This window comes from Scomber scombrus, chromosome 23 (genome assembly GCF_963691925.1).
Source record: "Scomber scombrus chromosome 23, fScoSco1.1, whole genome shotgun sequence".
NCBI classification, from domain to species: Eukaryota; Metazoa; Chordata; class Actinopteri; order Scombriformes; family Scombridae; genus Scomber; species Scomber scombrus.
The window spans coordinates 19,789,654-19,808,259 of record NC_084992.1 but is presented as its reverse complement, the minus strand read 5'-3'; the positions used below and the strand labels follow the sequence as shown (position 1 = coordinate 19,808,259).

At 39.0% G+C, this 18,606-nt stretch overlaps 1 protein-coding gene across 1 annotated transcript in view; it reads right to left on the bottom strand.

The window, feature by feature from the left end:
- The window catches only part of nrxn2b (neurexin 2b), a 590,949-nt gene that overhangs the window by 264,240 nt on the left and 308,103 nt on the right, over positions 1-18,606 (bottom strand). The window contains 1 exon segment of the mRNA XM_062444511.1: positions 12,067-12,092. Coding sequence (XP_062300495.1) covers positions 12,067-12,092 — 26 coding nt within the window.

Here is an 18,606-nt window from a genome sequence, read left to right as displayed (position 1 = left end):
ATCAAAGTCACCACCTCTACCAGAAACATGGATGCCTGAGAGCTTTCTGCTGCTAACTCAGCTGCTAGCTCGGCGGCTAACTCAGCTGATAACTCGGCGGCTAACTTGGCGCCCAGCTCAGTGGCTAACTCGGTGGCTAACTCGGCGGCTAACTCAGCTAACTGGCTATCTGTAGACTGTAGTAGTAGTGTGCGCTGAATGTACTTATGCTCCGGTGTGTAACCATGCTATTGGAGATTTTCAGACCCGCCCATTAAATCCAAACACATAAATCTTGAAACACAGTTTGTGAAGCCTAGCTCCACAATTCAAATCGAAATGGTTGAAATGCTTTTTACACTTTTTTTAGAAATACATTTATGACCTATTTAATGTGTTTATAAGAAAATGTCTGAATTCACTTTACATCGTCTTTAACTGCTTTTAATATTGACTGGTGGATGAGAGACAGCGCAGAAAAACATATTTTCAACTGTATTTACTCTTCTTTTACTCTCTCAACATCTTGTTTTTATCTCTCTGGTGCTCTGCCCACTTGCTTAAAATTGCCAGCAAGGTGAATCTAAACTTGTGTGTGGATGTTAGTGCTGTAGGTCTACAGGTCAACAAATACACTTCAAACACACTGACAGGGGACCAACAGCCAAATTGACTCAGCTGAACAGCAGACCCCCGTCTCTCTCTGATTTCACCTTTCCTCCCTGGGGGCAAACACAATGTTTTTGGCTTCCTCGACAGCCTGTGATATCAAAAATGGAAGTACAGAAAATGGAAGGACGGCATGCCAGCATTTTCCACGGGACGCAGGATCCACAAATTAAAGGTCTCTGTTTGTGTCCATATCTGTGCATTGTGGGGATTTGTGTCTCTTGTAAGATGATAATACTGATCATGTTTGTATGTATGTGTGTGTGTGTGTGTGTGTGTGTGTGTGTGTGTGTGTGTGTGTGTGTGCACATGTGTAGGCAGTTAGTTTGTGGGGCAGCATGCCGATATCTGCATTTGCCTTTCTGTTTGTCAGTGCACAAATATGTGTCTTCATGCTCTTGCATGTCTCCATCAAAATGAAACAGATAAGTTTGTTAAATGAGCAGCAGTTTCCATTTGTAGGAGCTCATTATCCCTGGCCCCTGCCCTTGCTATCTCTCACTCAGGCCTGGGGACAGCTGCACTCCCAGGCCATTCCTCTACAATCCTATCCCGAGATCTGTGCAATCAATATGCACTGGCTACTTTTTTTAAATTATGCAATTCATCCTCTCCACATGCTGTCTACATCCCAATTTCCTTCCCTACACCCTCATCCCTCTCTATTTCTAAAGCCATTTTCTCTTTGTTTTTTCCATTTTCTTTCCTTTTAAATAATTATCCCCACAGTGACTGAAAGCAAAAAAGCAAGCCAGCACACACACACAAACATGCACAGACCTCCACTTTTGAGCCAATGACTAACAGTCTCATTTAAGCCTATTATTAATAATTTACTACCTGTTTGCCGGGCAGACCTTGGCATCCTGCTGCTACTTAATTGCCTCTAGGGCTGATTGTAATGCACAAATAAAGCCTCGTTGGAACTATTATAAGGGTTTAGGTACAGCAGTAGAATATGCGAGAAGGAGGGGACTGAATCAGTTACCAACATAGCTAACATACACTTGGAGTAAGTGGGGTTATCAGGGTGTCAATGATATTGTTACGATAAAAAGTAAACTTAATTTTTTTTGTGGCCCAACCTTGGATCAGAACCCCCTGCAATTGAAAAAAAAAAAAAAAAAAAAAAAACAGGACACATCCTGTGCAGCCTGGTGAGTTTAAGATTAAATAATTTAAGATTTAAGAATTTAGAAAAAAAAGTTTTATTCAAACCTTATTTACAAACCAAATATCTTTGTTTTGCAGCTTGTGTGGAAATGATGCATACATGGGCGTGTACCTCACATACGTATCTATTTTCTCAGGAATGCATTCAAGTGGCATTGAAAACTGTTCCTACATGACTTTAATATATTAATGCAAATACCCTATAAGCCTTCCATCTTCACAATACTGTTTCAATTCTGCCTTCAGCCTTAGCCAGAATGAAAGTGAAAGGACAAAATAGAACATTATGTGTCAAAAGGGGAAACCTAATAAGCCATTTGTTTATGGGGCAAATCAAAGTAGAAAAGCAATCATCATTTGCTGCTTTGTTCCTGGTGACCAAATGCTACAACTGACTGTCTCCTCAAATGAAACCTTTTCAAAACATATTAAGTTATCTTAAAACTGTAGAGATGACAATTCAAAAGCAGAGCTTGATATCTTAGTTCTCAAAAAAGATGACAAGAGAGGGAGTAAGGTTATTACCTAACATGCAGACAAAGACAAAATACAGACAAAAAGTGAAGGCAATGACAGATGACTGGTTACCAGATATAAAGAAAGCTGAAGTGATGTGAAGATGAGCACAGTGGAGTGGATTCCACTAGAGCCCAGCAAAGCAGTGTGTCACTCATTAATGCTTGAGCTGAGTGCCTTGCTCTCTTCACTTGCCCTGTACATGTAGGCGCGTGCACACACAAAGATCAGCATAACTTATTTCCATCACTCCCCACACTTCTTTCTTCCCTGTTCTGTCTGAAATTATCTGTGGCACAGGAAGGCACACACATTCTCTCTCACACACACACACACACCGACCCACACACACACCCACACACGCAACTACTTTATGCATGAAACTAGGGTAAAGACCGGGTTCAAAGCCTGAGTGATTTCTCAGAGCTGAGCATACAGACTGCATCTTAAACTCAAATCACCTGCTCTCTTTTTCTTATCTTTTCCCACATTGACACACACTCAGATCTGACCAGTAATACTCAGTCAAGTGACGCACAGATGACCTTAAGTTTTCTGACATTTTATCTCCCCTTCTTCTGCTTCATTGTCCCCATTTGCAATTGTTCCCTTGAGAACCCACATATTCTGTTTTTCTCTCTTGTAGTCCCAGCTGTAGTGCACTGCTTAGTTGGAAAGGCTTGAGAGTGGGCTCCGTTAGATATGTTGCAGCTGTTATGGTGTAAATGTGGGAGGGGGGAAACATGGAGGAGAGGAAGGAGAGATGGGGTAGATGAGGGAGGGAAAAAGGAGATGGAAAAAGAGGGAATGAAGGGAAGAGAGTAATGATGGAGGATGAGGAATATAAGAAGAGAAGAGTGAAGAAAAGATGAAGAAAGTACATCAAAGAGAGTAGACAGGAAAGAGAGGTGGAAGGAAAAAGATGGAAAGTAGAAAGTATGGAAACATCATTGGACACAGGGAGGAAGCAGAGGATGGATGGAAAAGAGGTAATGTTGGAAGAAAGTGTTAAAGATGCAAATGAGTCATTGAAGTGAGGGAATGAGGAAGGTAGACCGCAGGAGGTAAAACAAGAAGGATGTGTGTGTAAAAATGTAAGGTTAAAGGAGGGATAAAGGAAAGAAATATGAAGAAATGGAAGATAGACAAATATGAAAGAGGGAAGATCAGGGGAATGAATCAAGGAAAAAAGGTTATAGAAGGCTTTAAAGCTCGATCTGCTTGTTATCTAGCAGCGTTTTGAACATGCTGGATGTGTGTGTGTGTGTGTGTGTGTGTGTGTGTGTGCGTATGTGTGTGTGTGCGTGTGTGTGTGTGTGTGTGTGTGTGTGTGTGTGTGTATGTGTGTGTGTGTGTGCTCTGCTTATTCATGCTCCCCTCTCTTGCTGCTCTGCTGGTCCATTCTCTGGAGACAACAGGAAGCAGAAAAGCGATCTCCTCCTACTTCTACAGTATGGATCTCTTCTAACTCTTCTCTCACTCTTCCACTCTTGGTGGTCTGTTATTATCCTACTCTGCTATTGTTTATTGGGTTTTGTTGTTGTTGTTTGTTTGTTTTTAATAAATAAATTATATACCACATCTATTTGTCTTGCAATGACCTGTACTGTACTTTTTTAGTTCATACTAATCATATATAATTATTCCGTAGTTGGACATATTCTAAGTGTATGTTCAATTTTCCCATCTCATAATAAGTGTGGATATGTTTTCTACAGATATCAAAAAATACAATAGCTATAGTAAATTACAATGAATAATTCAATTTGATAATGGAAGTGAGCATGATATCTTATTGTTATGCTGTTTTTAAAGTATCCATACACTAAGCTGTCACATTCCATTCCAGTGGAGTGAGGGAGATAGTGGCTGCATGCCATCAAAACTAAAGACTATAATCCTATGAGAATGGAAGGTATCAAGAGTTTTATGCAATTCTTTTAATGATAGAAACTATGTAGAGGAGGTCTGAACAAACATGAATGTGATCTGACACCTTATTTGCATATTTCTTTTGAAACAGGTAAAGCTATACAGCATATCATCACCAAATCCCTATTAATCATGACTTTTTATTACATAACCTGGATAGTACAGTTAAGACTACAACAGTTCCACTGTGGTCTTCCTTATGTCTGACTTAATCCCAACTGTCTGGCTGATATATCTGCCAATACCAATATGTAACATGCTATTGTAATACAGCAATGCAGAGGAAAGAAATACAACACAAGTCAGGCTGCAGTCTCAGGAAGAACCTTTCCAACCAACTGAACATGTCACATGAACTTAAAAATACAGGAAAATGAAATAACTGAAATTCCCTTTCTCCCTTGTCATCCTCTCCTCATCTGTGTTTAAAAAAAAAGTGCAGTCCAGCTGTAGTTACCATACGCTACTGACTGGCTTATCTTCCTGTGTTCACAGTTTCACTGCTGTGATGAATCACTGCCACATGGGAGGAGGAGGATGGAGAGAGGGGGAGAGACAGAGAGATTGAGAGTCAGATAGAGGAAACAGAGACATAGGCATGAGGGGAATTGAGAATAATGTTAGAAATGGTGGGGTAGTACAAATCAGCTACATACATACACATGGTATTTGCAAGAATGACAAACAGTCCTGGTCACAGAGTGAAACACACACACACACACACACACACACACACACACACACACACACACACACACACACACACACACACACACACACACACACACACACACACACACACACACACACACACACACACACACACAACTTAAACTCAGAGACAAAAGAGCCTTTATTCTATTCTCTCAAACATTGAAGCTACGGTATAGTCTCACTCACACCTACAATGCATCTGGATATATTCAGACTGTGTCTACATTCATCTGAGGTAGGTTACAGTTCAAATCTGACACCTGTGTTTAGATATAGCTTCCTAGCTCACATTTACAGAGTAAACAGCACGCCCGAGAAAGGCTTTAGATCTAAAACCTTTATTAAAACAATGTTAGAATTGTTGGGATCAGCTAGTTAATAACTGAGCTTTAATATGGTGAGACTCATGTTCCTTCATTTTGTCTAAAATAAAGACATGAAAGCATACAAATTATTTAGTATGTGTTGAGAAAAGTGAACTGGGTTGGTATCATATTTATATCTTTACAAAATGAAAGAAAGTATGCAACATAGATGGTGATAATATATTTTGTCTATTTATTTTCATAAACAAGAAAATCAGCCTCACAGCCAGCCTGACTGGATACTAAGCCAGTATTATATGGCTGTAATACTGGTAGCTTAGAGGACGGATTTCTACAACTTTCTTCAAGTTAGCTAAAATATACAGTATATTGGGAATAAAGCCCTCTGGAAATCAAAAGACAAGTTCATTCAGGTAGTACACTCAATACATGTGCAATATTAGAGTTGCCTGTGCAGTATTGTACATTTATCATATAACAATAAGATCATAGAAAGACGTTGGCCACCTAATACAATGTTATGAGATATAGCTACTGATAGCTAACAGGGAAAACAAAAGTGTTATCTTCTTTTGGTTGCACAACTGACATCATTGTGTAATGAAAGCAAAGCTTAAAGGGAACCAATCTAAACACAGATGGTGTCATTATTCTGTAGCCATTACAATGTGCAATCAACATTTGCTTCATAATGATAAATTGAAGCAAAAAAGTTGTCTATTTCCCCTTTAAGCACTCTGGCGTGTGTCAGCTTAGAAGCAGGCCTGCATGAATCAAACTATCCATTTAAATTGAACGGCACTATAGTTATTATATTATTATTATTTTGCTGTCATCGGTACACCCACACAGACACCCTATTTCTTACATAGACAGGGAAATAAGTGAGCTGGGACAAGAACAAGTACGAGACAAGGTGAGCAAAAGACAGAGGGAACTAGTAAGACAAAGGGAGAGTAATTGATGAGAAGGGCTGAGGTGAAGTATAGCAGCAGCAGGGGGGTCAGCCTTTTATCTTGAAGCAGAATATTTGAAGAGCAGTGACTGCACTGTGAGCTGAAAACTGCTTCAATATTTTATCACGGCAGCTAGGACGGGCATCAAAAGTTAGGATTTTTTCTGCCCTTTTTCAGTCCTTGACAGCCCTAAATGCCACCAATGATGAGTGTGGGTAGGGTGTGATATATTGAAGCTATACATTGAGTCACAGTTTACTTTCTCTTTTTGTTTAAGCTTTCCCTCTTTTAACTTTTGCATTTCTTCCTTTCATCCACTACACTGTAATTTAGAAATTATCTCCACAAAACACACACGGGCAAAGTTATAAGACTGTTTCTAGCCTGCAGATCTTGATTCTAAGCAAATTCAAATGCAGTTCTAACTTGCAAATCACACAACTAACACATTTTAAACTGGTCCAGACAATTCCTTAAAGCGCTGTGACTTCAAAAAGGTAGACACGTGTAGGAGGAAAAGGCATTCCTGCAGTTTTAGCTCCTAAAATAACTGTGTATTTTTCTTTTTTTGCTTTAGAGCAAGATATTTCTCTGTCTGCTGTGCACTGCTGCCATGTATTTACACAAAGCGGTACTGAGCCCTCAGAGGGGGGGCGCCAGCAGGCCCTTCACTTCCTCCACCTCCCTCTCACATCCCTTCCTTTCTTCATATACTACATTCAAATTTAGGCTACTAAATTGTTTTGCTGATGTTGGCCTTTAATTAAAAGTCTCACATTGGCTTTGGCTTACATCATACTCAGATGTGGTGAATGCAGTCTTGTTTTATTATGTCGTTATTGTAAAATTCATCAATAGTGCACTGACTGTTAATAGAAGGCCCTTAACACATGAAAATCCAATACATTTGAGTATTCACAAAGAAGGATGACACACACTTGGCAAATAAAAATTATAATGTGTTTTCCTTTCATTACAGAAGTGAGCAATAATTGGAGGAACTTGTATTTTTCCTGTTGAATTTTAATGTGGATGAACTTTACTGATATTGGAATGTCCATTCAATTGAGAGACATTTTATATTTGTTGCTTCTGTTATTAAAAGGCAACATTTATATCATTATGAATGGATTTAAAAATGAATCAATTAAATGTTTATTATATATTACACTGAATTAGGAGGCATGTCTATACTGGGGGCAATATGAATCATGAGATAAGACAAACAAATCATTTTTGAATATGTATGAAGTGAGGGGGCAATCTTGCCAGAATGCATGTGTGCATGCAACTCAGTATGTAACTAAAGGGCTTTAGGTTTTATGCACTATTCATAAGAGTGCAAGCTGCAGAGCAAATAAGCTGTATTCAATCTAGCTAGACTTAAATGGTTTCATCTGACCCTTTGGCCTTTTCACAGAAGCACATTATAGTGGTGCTGACGGTGGCTGGCTGTGCAAATCAGGGTTGAGGCACTGTGCACCTTGCCATGGAGATTTCTGTAATACACAGTCCAATGCAAAAGGCCTGCCTCGCCACGAGCTTCTAACATGTAGAATACTGGGTAATGGATCGAAAATGAAACCAAATGAGATTGATCAGAGCTTTTGTGGTTTCTGTCTTCATGCTTAAGATGAATAGTAATTCAGTTAGAAGATCAGAGGGAGAACAGAGAGAGCTGAGATATGGGCAAGATGTGTGGCAAGCCAGAGACAGATACAGAAAGAGAGAGGTAGAGAAAGAGACTATTGATCACACAAAGCTGTGCTGCCTGTCGATACGGGCCTCTCTCCAGGGAGTGGAATGACACAAAATAGGGAGGCAATATTTATTAGGGCTGTGCGTACGTGTCTATGTGAGTGTGTGCAAAGGAGTTGGACATCAGGGAGAGTCACACTGATGGGCTTTTAGATCGAAACACACTTAATGCCTGTATGCAGACTACTCATGCATGCCCCATCTGTGGCAAGTAGCAAATATGGGCCAATATAGGAGTCTGTAAGCCATATATTGGAAAGTCAAGCTAACCATAAAACACAAAATCACTGAGGGAAAGCAGAGGGATATTTCTTATTGAGTAACAGCAGTATATTATTATTTTTCATGAAGAATATGTGGACAAATGTAATTAAATGCTCCCCAAACAACTGCAAGTGTTATTAAAAGCGGAGGAGTGAACATGCCCACTATTATTTTCCAGTATGATGGTGAAGAGAAGATACATTCCTTGATAATGTAATTATAGATTACATTTAACTAAATTGGCATTTAGGATATATATATATATATTTCCTATATATTGTGTATAATCTACTGATACACTAGGGTTTGAATTTGAGAGTTTAATATGCGGCAACTCAGGTCCTTTACTAATGAGGAGAAGTAACTAACACAAACAATACACTGGCTACACAGCTAATGTAACATTTATGCCAATGCCAAATTGAAGTGAATAAAAACAGAGCCGTGGTGAGGGAGGAGGAAGACAAAGCAAGAGCTACTGGCAGAGAGTGGAGAGGTGACAATAGGAATTAGGACAGCTAAATTTAACTGTAGGAACCATGGGGGGTGGTGGTGTGTGTGGGTAGTGGGACGGTATTTGGGGTGTAATAGAAGAGAGTGAGAGGGGAAAAGAAAAACAATTCAAACTCCTCTTTTTCTTCTTTCACAGAATTTCAATGAGATTTAAACGGCCCTCAGGCTAATCCCAGAACTGCATGTGATTTTTAAATTCATTTCCCCTCTAGGTAGGTGGACAGTTATTCTCCAGCCTGCATTCATGGAATAGGAAGGTGAAGGACAAGCTCACTGGGAGGGTCAGATCAGAGGGAGCCATCTCTTTATTGCAAGAGGGCAGAGACACTTGCAACAACAACTGCAGAAGCCATGGTGGAAGAACCACTCATGTTGATGGTGTACTGTAATAATCTTTTACAGCTTTAGAGCAAATTGACAATTACCAACTTGCATGGGCAGTTCTGGATAAACATAATTTATGATGAAAATATATATACATATATAGATATGTATGTCAGAGGACACATGCCTACTATATTTTAATCAGGGATAGGGTGGGATCATGGTCCAGTCATACCCTCTCATTTAGATGGCAAATATTAGAAAATCTGGATGAAAAGTTACAATTCATCCACAGAGAGACATGAAGGTGTGTATGAAATTTCCTGGCAATATAGCCAACAGTTGTTAAGAAAGGTTAACCAAAATCACAAATGTGAACGTCAGGATAGCACTACAGACTCACCAAAGCAAGCAGGATTCATCATCTGGAAACCATGAATGTCAGTATCAAATTTTGTACCAATCCATCCAATAGTTCTTGATATGATTCAAAAACAAAAATGTCAAATGTCAAATCACCAAAGTCAGTAGGATTTGTCCTGTGGGGACCATGGATTTCTGTACAAATTCTCATGGTAATACATCCTTATAGACTTATTACAGTCTGACACTACCATCCCTAAAGGCATGTTACTAGCATGGCTAAAAATTAACATGACTGTGATGAATTATCTCAAATCATTTTAATTGTGTATTTGTGCCTTACTAGTCCTAGAAAAAATATAATAAAAACAACTTTAACTCTTGCATTGTGCAGGACTCACCTAAATTTCAAGACACTAACATGTTATCTGGGTAATCCTGAGTAAATGGAAGGAATTAGGACAACAAAGCACCATATACGCGGACAATCATAATACAAATAAATTATTCAACAGCATTGCTGCTGTAAGCACAATTTCCTACCATTTGAAGGGGTGGGGATAAATGTGCTTTCCAGTCTTGTTTGTTAAGTCAGGGTTGGCTAAGGCTTCTGGTTGCGTGATAGTCTATATGAGTGAGTGGGAAGGTTGTAGCACTCATGTTGACACAGCATTTTGTTTCACAGTGTCGTTTTTCTGCACATTTCCCTCCCACTTTTGCTTTAAAAAGCTCTTACAGTAGGAATGTTTTGTCAGGCCTGCCTATGGTCCCCACAGATAAACGTCACCTGGCTGGGTGGCCAGAGTTACTCTATTTACAGAGAACAGTCTCGCCATGAATAATACAGGATTGGAGACGAGGGAGTGGGGAAGACGTTCCGCCTTACTTCTAGACGGTCAGGCAAGAAAACACAATTGGAAAACAAAAGATAGATACATCTGTAGTCAGAGAGGATGCAGAGCCAGGCATTCAGCAGCAAGATAATAATAAATAATACTACCTTTAATTTGCACCACACTTTTCATTAATGGTGAAATTCAAAGTGCCACAGTATTGATAACATAGGTCTCACAACATAACAACTAGTAATGAGAGTTAAGATGACCAATTTGTTTGATTTTAGACCTTTTTTAAAAGAAACTGGGGTTTGTGCTGCCCTCAGATGGTTAGGAAGGCTGTTCCACAAGCATGGTGCAGGAAAGCAAAAGGCTCGATCTCCCATGGTGTGGAGCTTAGTAATGGGGACCTGGAGGAGCAAGCTGCTGGCAGATATGCGGTTGGAGATTTGTGGTATGATCTCTTCCAGTAGGGAGGGAGCCATATGCCCATTAATGGATTTGTAGGAGGAATTTGTTATCAATCCTGAAGGAGACAGGGAGCTAGTGGAATGAAAAGAGAATTGGTGTTATATGGTTGTGTTTTCACACTCTCATCAGGATCCTGGCAGCGCTGTTCTGAATGTACTGGAGCTTCTGGATGCTCCTACCAAGGATCCCTGTGAAGAGCACATTATAGCTGCCCAGTCTTGAGGAGATAAAGGCAAGTTTCTCTGCTTCTGGCAGGGTTAGAGAGGAGCAGAGTTTACAGATGTTTTTGAAATGGTGTAAAGATGTTTCGCATATGTAGCATAAGTCAGCTGAGGGTCAAACCTAACACACAGATTAGTGACTGAGGAAGAAAGGAGGATTCCTGATTGTCAAAGTTGAGATGAGGTATGGGGGATGACTGAATCCAGTGTGGAGTACCAGGAAGGGCAGCTTCAGTTTTGCTGCTGTTTAACTGGAAGAAACCTGTGCTAATCCAGGCCTCCATCTCTATAAGATTCTGAGGTGTGACATGGCTGCAGAAGGGCATGGTGCCGTGTTGATATATAGCTGTGTATCATCAGCATAGCAATGTAAAGACATCCAATGTCTGCTGATGACACATTTCAGATGATTCATGGAGACTAGCTGGATGCTACAGTTCCATCTTCCACAGCATCCAAAACACAATTGAAATCCATCTTGATTCTCTGATGAGTGTCGGATAACAAACTTGCTGAAATGTATGTATTATCAATTTTACAGAGCATTTTCAGCAACAGTCAGAATGGCTACATTCAAAGAGAAGTGAACTGTCATTGGGGGTTATTAATGTGGTTTCTGCTCTGCTCAAGGACACTTGTTTACTTTGTTATGCTCATATGCCTAGCCTCAATCGATCCCTGGCTCTCCTCAGATGTACTGTGGGGGATGTGCGTGAGAGAAAGCAAACAAATAAGAGTCCTATTTATGCTTAAGTTTAAGGATACAAAATTTAAGAGTGGTTTCTGAGTCATTGAGATTAAACTGAAGCAAAAAAGAAAAAAAAAATTGCAGGGATTTTGTCATTTTAAACAAACCAAGCAAATTGAATATTTGATCTGTATAAAATAGCAGTATCTTTACTGTGATGCACAAGACTTACAGAACATTATCTCAGTCATACAAATTAAGTATTACTTACTTGTACCTCAATGTGTGTCTGCAACATTACTTAACACCAAAGTTCAATAATCAAATCTGCACACAAACATTCCCTGTGGTGGAAAATGTAACCCTGCCAAACATTATCAACAATCCAACTACATAAACACCTCTATTATAATATTTTTTAACATGAAGATAACAATAAATAAATATAATATATTATTAGTCTGCATGTGACCCATGTGGTCATTCAAATATCCCTTTTTCGAGAGTTTATAATCATTTCTGGCCAGCAGTGTGCTGGTAGCAGCTATCAAGATACACCTACTGACTCTAGAGCTGGGAAGTCATGGCAACAACAAAAGAGGAGAAAAGCATCAGGAACGAGAGCGCAGCCACACGTGTAAACAGCATACATAAAACACAATGAACATCAGCACTGCATTCGGGTTTCCTTCAGTGTCTGATGTGGCTTTATAGAATCAATTTTAGAGAAGATAGACAGTTAATCAAGATGAATAATAAGGTTCAGGTGGGAACTCGACAACTGAGTCTTAGGACAACCAGGCTACCAATATACATTCTGCCTCAAGGTGAAATGATGCATATTATAGCTTTGAAAACAAGTGTTTTGCAGCACTGCAGTTATATTAAATGTAAAACTCATTCAGGGCAGTCATCTCTCACTTCAAAGCTTAATTCTGCTCAACCAACAACTCCGTAGAAAGGTTATTCCTGTTGAACAAACATATTCCAGCCTCATACTAAAGCCTTAATATCTAAAAAAAAAAAACATATTTCAGAATGTTCTGATTGAATTAAAATGTGCTTCAAGAACAGCAACTAAAACCCTCAATTAAGTTAATGTGAAGGCATGTTTATTGCAGGTAGATGGGATACAAACCCAAATGCTGTCCAAAGCCATTTTTTTCCACTTAAAAAAGAAAAAATAATAATAATTTAGAACTGTGTGGTTTTTGTCTTCAAAACATGGTACCATCTCTTGTCTGAAAAATTATGATTGTGTGAAAAATAATATTAAAGTAATGTGAAATGAATTATCTCCTACTACCTGTGTATTATAATCTTTTATGTGTGTTGAATAGTTTTACTTTTTTTACTATCTAATGGATGTCCATCTTTCAATAACTGAAACAGCTTTTAAATGGAGTATAAGGATAATATAAATAAAAAGTAATTAATAATTAGACATACTGTGCTGCAGGTGGTGAATGATACATTGAAGATGTGTACTTTTATAGTGCTTTATAGTGTACTGTTATTTTTTTAGCCATATGGCAAAAAAAGAGGTCTGTGAAAAATCAATTGGAAAATGAATGCATTGATCTTTGGTTGATATGATGCCGCAGTGGGGGGGTTAGGGTTAGGTTTATGAATGGGTAAATAATTGATCTAGATTTGTTATGTTATTAATAGTGCCTTACAGAGTAAGAAGCACTGCATATATGCAAAACAACTTCAAAACATATAGCAGTATGCCGGAATAAAACGAAGGGGAAAAAAACAACAAATAAAATGCAAACATCTTGTGTTAGACAGTGATGGGAGTTGTTTTAAAAGCAAAAGAGAAGACTGACTTGATTATACATTCCAACTGAGAGTCAAACTTTCCCTCGACAGCTAAGGGAGGGGGGCTTTGAATAGATTGCTCTCTCTCTCTCTCTCTCTCTCTCCTCACATCTTCTTATACTTTTTTCTCTCGGTTGTTCTCATCTGCACTCAGCCTATTCCCATGTCATCCATTGGAGTGCAGAAACCAAAGACATAGCACATCCCACTATAATAACTGCATCCAACACACCCAGGGACACACAAACACATATCTTCATTAAGTGAAGTGAGCTGAAAGGTGTTAATCAAAAGCCAACAATATACACTAAAGGTTAGATTTCATAACATAGTTCTATCACAGCAGTAAATAAAATGCTTTACTCCTTGTGAGACAAATTATCAATAAGAATCCCTGGCTGGGCACACTGTAATAACCACAAGATGATACAAAAGGCCACACAGGGCTTTAACAAAATTGGCTTGGGGATAAGCAAGAGTGGGAAAAAAAATCTATTAATATGTCACAGTTTCAATCTATGCAGTTAAAAGTATCACAATGTATATTAATTCTTTAGGAAAGGGGAGTGAAGAATATTCCTGATTTATCGCCCTCTTTGGCTGCCATCATTTATCACATCACTAGCCACCTGATTCAGGCCGGCTTTAAAATGGCCACAGCGTTTCCGCTTGGGAAATTCCATTACTGCTCTAGGGACAGGGGTGAAGATGTGAGGATAGTTTTAGTCCCACCTAGCACAGCATATAAGAGACAATGTTCATGTCTGAGTTTGTTTGCAGAGATTTAATACTCTGAGGCTTCTGGCTTCTATGAATAAAAGCAACCATTTTATAGAATATAGTCACATTCATACATTCAAACCCAGGAGAAAAAAATCACACACTCATACAAGAAAACATTGGTAATGGACAATAAAATATGCTGCTTTTATTTATTTATTTTTTTTTAAAGGAAATTTACAAAAGTGACATGGAGTGAATATTTCATTGCAAACTGGGGAATTGGTCATTTCTCACATACCATCTTCTGGCTGTTTACGACACTTTGCATCATATGCTTCTGTATGCGCCAAGCACATGCTTTTATGTGATCCTCTGTCAAAGAGTGCTTTCAGTCAAACCTATCTGTCAATGGTTAACTACTGTTCATTGGAAATATTGCTACGACTAAAGAAATGAGCCATGCTGTTGATTTCCCTTTTTAAAAAGATAAAGGGAAATAGACAGCTCTTGCTCAAGGACACCATTTCATCTCATAGACATATAAATGCATGTATATTACATATTTCAACAAGTAACTCATTCATTAGTTTTCTCCAATTTATCAGCTGTTTTAGTCATGTTAGGATTTTTGTGACTCCAAAATCCAAAGAATAATTAGATTTCAAATGCTTTATCATCAGTATCCCAAACCATGTGTGGATGAAGTGTATAATGAAGCATGTAAAAAAGTGTGTATGTGTATATTATCTAGTTAAGAATAACATATTATTTTATGTGCATATATGATTTAATCTGACATTTGCTATGGTTCCCAAAGTTTAGCGTGTTATTGCTACTGCTATCATTTGGAAATGCAATTATCATAAACACAAAAGACAAAAGAGAAAAGCAAGGCAGTCAGATGGACAGAGCCCCCCAACCATCCACATATTTATTTATAATGTAAGGCAAGAAGATGTCGATGTCCTTCTTCTGCAAATGAGACTGGGATTTCAAGAATTTGCCAATGGGGGATCAGGTGAAAGGCTAAAAGGCATTATGTGATAATTGATGTGAGAGATATTAAAGCTCACTACAGCACCAGTGTGAGACTACCAATTATGTCAAATATGGACCAAATCTGACTATGAGTAGGAAGTTTGATGCACAGTAACATGGGACTCCATCAGCTTACATGAGGCAGCAGTGGAAAAGAGAGTAATGAGATGTACACAGGGAATAAAAGGCTCAGCTCAACTAACCGACAGCTCAACCCCTCCAGGGATGAATACAAGAAAGGTATATGTTTGTATGTATGCATGTGGGCGTGCATGTGTGTACGTGTCAGTCCTGATCATCTACCATGTCAGCTTGAGTAAAGGTCTCTCTCTCCATGCTGATGCCCTAAGGAAACATTGACTTTCCCCGCAGAGTTTCTTGTGTGTTTGCAGGCCTGTGCATGTGAGAATTTGTGTACATGTGTGTCTGGAGGAGGGCGATCAAGCACAGGAGAGACAATATGAAGGAATTTGACTGTCTGACACGGCAGTATTTCCACCCACCAAATCCAGTGTGTGGAAAGTATTATTCAACATTTAATGTATTCTGGGAGTGCAGTCATCCCTAAAGTACCAGCTATTATTTCAGTTGGTCAGTGCTGCCAATGATAAAAACTGCTTCTGCTTGTATTGCAGCTGTTATTCATGCTAGAGAAAATGACACCTTCTTCTAAAGAAGAGCCTCTTCTCTGTCAGAGAAAGACCATGAACATTCTTCAAAGAAAAGATGCAAACTATTGTTTTCAATGTCAAAGTTAGACTCTTTTAAATACAATTATCCATTCTGGTCTGTGGAGAAACATAACACTACTCATTTTCCTTCATTACTCGTCATTTTCTGGTGAGGACAGTCTCAGAAGACAATAACACTTGATATTAAGAGAGGTATAAAAATACATTATGTTCTAATAACCATAACATGGAATATGTTTATAAAATATGTGTGATTTCCACATTTTAGTATAATCAGAGGTATGGATGGTGAATGGTTTGGGGAGAAAAACAATGCTCTTAATAGGTTAACATAGCCATCCATTTGACCATGAGTCAGAACCATTTCCAAAAATGACTGGAAATGGGTAACATATGAACTGGACAGCTTTTTAGCGTCTAACTGTGACTGTCATCTGTGTCATGCTAACACTGTGGTAGCATTCAAATGCATTTCTCTCTCACACTCACACTGTGGCACAGGAGCGCACAAACATTCTCTCACACACACCCACACAAAAGTAGATCCCTCGTAGTCTTGTTTATGCCTGATTGCAGAAGGTGTGTGTGGTGTTTGCCAGCACATTTACACCACTGAATTCAATCAGGTCCAGAATATTGACACTAGTCAGATGTGCGGTCCTGCTATTTACAAAGCGTCAACAAAAGAATTGACTAATAAGAAAAGTTTGAAGTGAGCGCCTGTGAGAAATAATTGCTTTCTCCCATTTTCAACATTTTCTATATTTTGACTCTCTTTTCCAAATCCACACAGACATGAACAAGAATTGCTCCCACCTCTCTTGTTCTTGTTCCAGAGTACAGTGAAAGGCTTCTGATAATGTTTGCAAGTGGCTGGAGTGGTCTCGAAGCAATTACAAAGTCCCATTAAGTGTCCTTTAATGCACATTGAGGTTTAAAAGCTCATCCTATCTTTAATTAAAACCACGCAAGCAGTGGAGACTGCACTGGTTCAACTCAAAACAAAATGTATCAAGAGCAAACAGAAGTTTCTTCTGGTATTTTTAACCTAAAGTGAGATGCAGATGTCTGGTTTACCTGCCAAAGCTACCAGACTCCAGACTAGTAGAAACTACAGATAAGAGTTAAATAGCTGTAATCAAAGTTAAACAGATAATGTAACTAGTATCACTGATTTGTAGATGTGATGTAAAAAAAGAAAAGAAAAGAAAAGGCACATTGATTAAACATTTCGATTAGTATATTCCATTGAACTACTACAGTAAAAACACTATTCCTAACTAAGCCACATCTTGAGGAAAGCTATTACTTTCACCTACCACCCTCAGCACCACAGGCCACAGAATGTGACTATCCACCCTCAACCAATCCCCTTCAACCTCTTGACATGGTGACTTCTAAAGTCCAATGGGCTTAACGGTGCCCTCTTTTGGGGGAGCCAAAATTGCCTTTGCATGCCCAAACACTATTTTATTCTGCTCTCTCGCTCTCTTCTTTTCCACTGCTTTCCATACGTCCTTCATTTCTCTACCCGTGCTTTCACTCACAGTGTCTGCAAATGGGAAGATAGCTGCAACTTCCCCGGTTTCTCTCCATCTCATTTCTGGAGCAGCCCACAACTGAGAAGTAGAGAGTGTGGTGGTTTTGTGTGTGTGTGTGTGTATATTTATGGGTATGAAAAAAAGCAAGCCAACTAATTATTCAGGATTCACACTGTGTTTCTGGTCTAATGAGGTGGCGGTTAATTGCTAGGTCCGGACAGCAGCTCTTTGGGGCCGGCTGGCAAATAGCACAGATAGAAGATGGGAGCCACAGAAGAGGTGGGAGGAGTGAATAACAACAATCAACAAAATTAAAATTGAGAGTTAGAAAGCCAAAAAAGCAAGTCAGACACCTTATATGCACGACCATGCTTGTTTTTCTCTCAGATGGCGTCTTGGATCAAAACAGTTGATTTCCCTTATTGAATTGGGGGGGCTGAGGGGGATTTTTTTTCTTCTCTTTCTGAGAGGTTTGCAGTTCTACTTACTCATTCCTCCTGAGTTTGGGCTGAGTGTTTTGAGCTGGTGATGAGAATTTGAGAGGGCTAAAGCCTCCCCCTAAGTCTGTCCTGATCCACGCTGTGTTGAGCACTGAGTCCATGTTGAAGCCAGTATGACCTTCATCACAACAAGTGGCCTGACAATCAATGTTAAGTCTAAACCAAACACATTACAAACATGGTGAGGCTGCATTCAGGCTATTTTGCACTAGGGACGAGTGGCCCTCTTTGATTTTCTTTTATCTGCTTTTTTTTTTTTTTTTGCATTTCAAGCCATGTGCCAAGCAAATGATCACCTGTTGAGTCACTGGAGAGGATGAGAGTGAATGCATTTCAGTGATCAAGTTTCATTAAAGTTGTTGAGGAGAAATTGTGTGAGGAGCTAGGCGTGACCAATGCCTGTTGAAACCTATCAAGCATTAACAGTAGGCTAGCAAAAGCAAGGAGTACAACACTTAGTAAGCTGCACTTACTCCCTGAGAATAGTTGAAATCAATTCACTTAGCGTTATGGTCCTCATGTGGTATAAATAAAGGACTCAAATTATTAATAGCTACAGTGCATGCATACTCAAAAATAGATGTC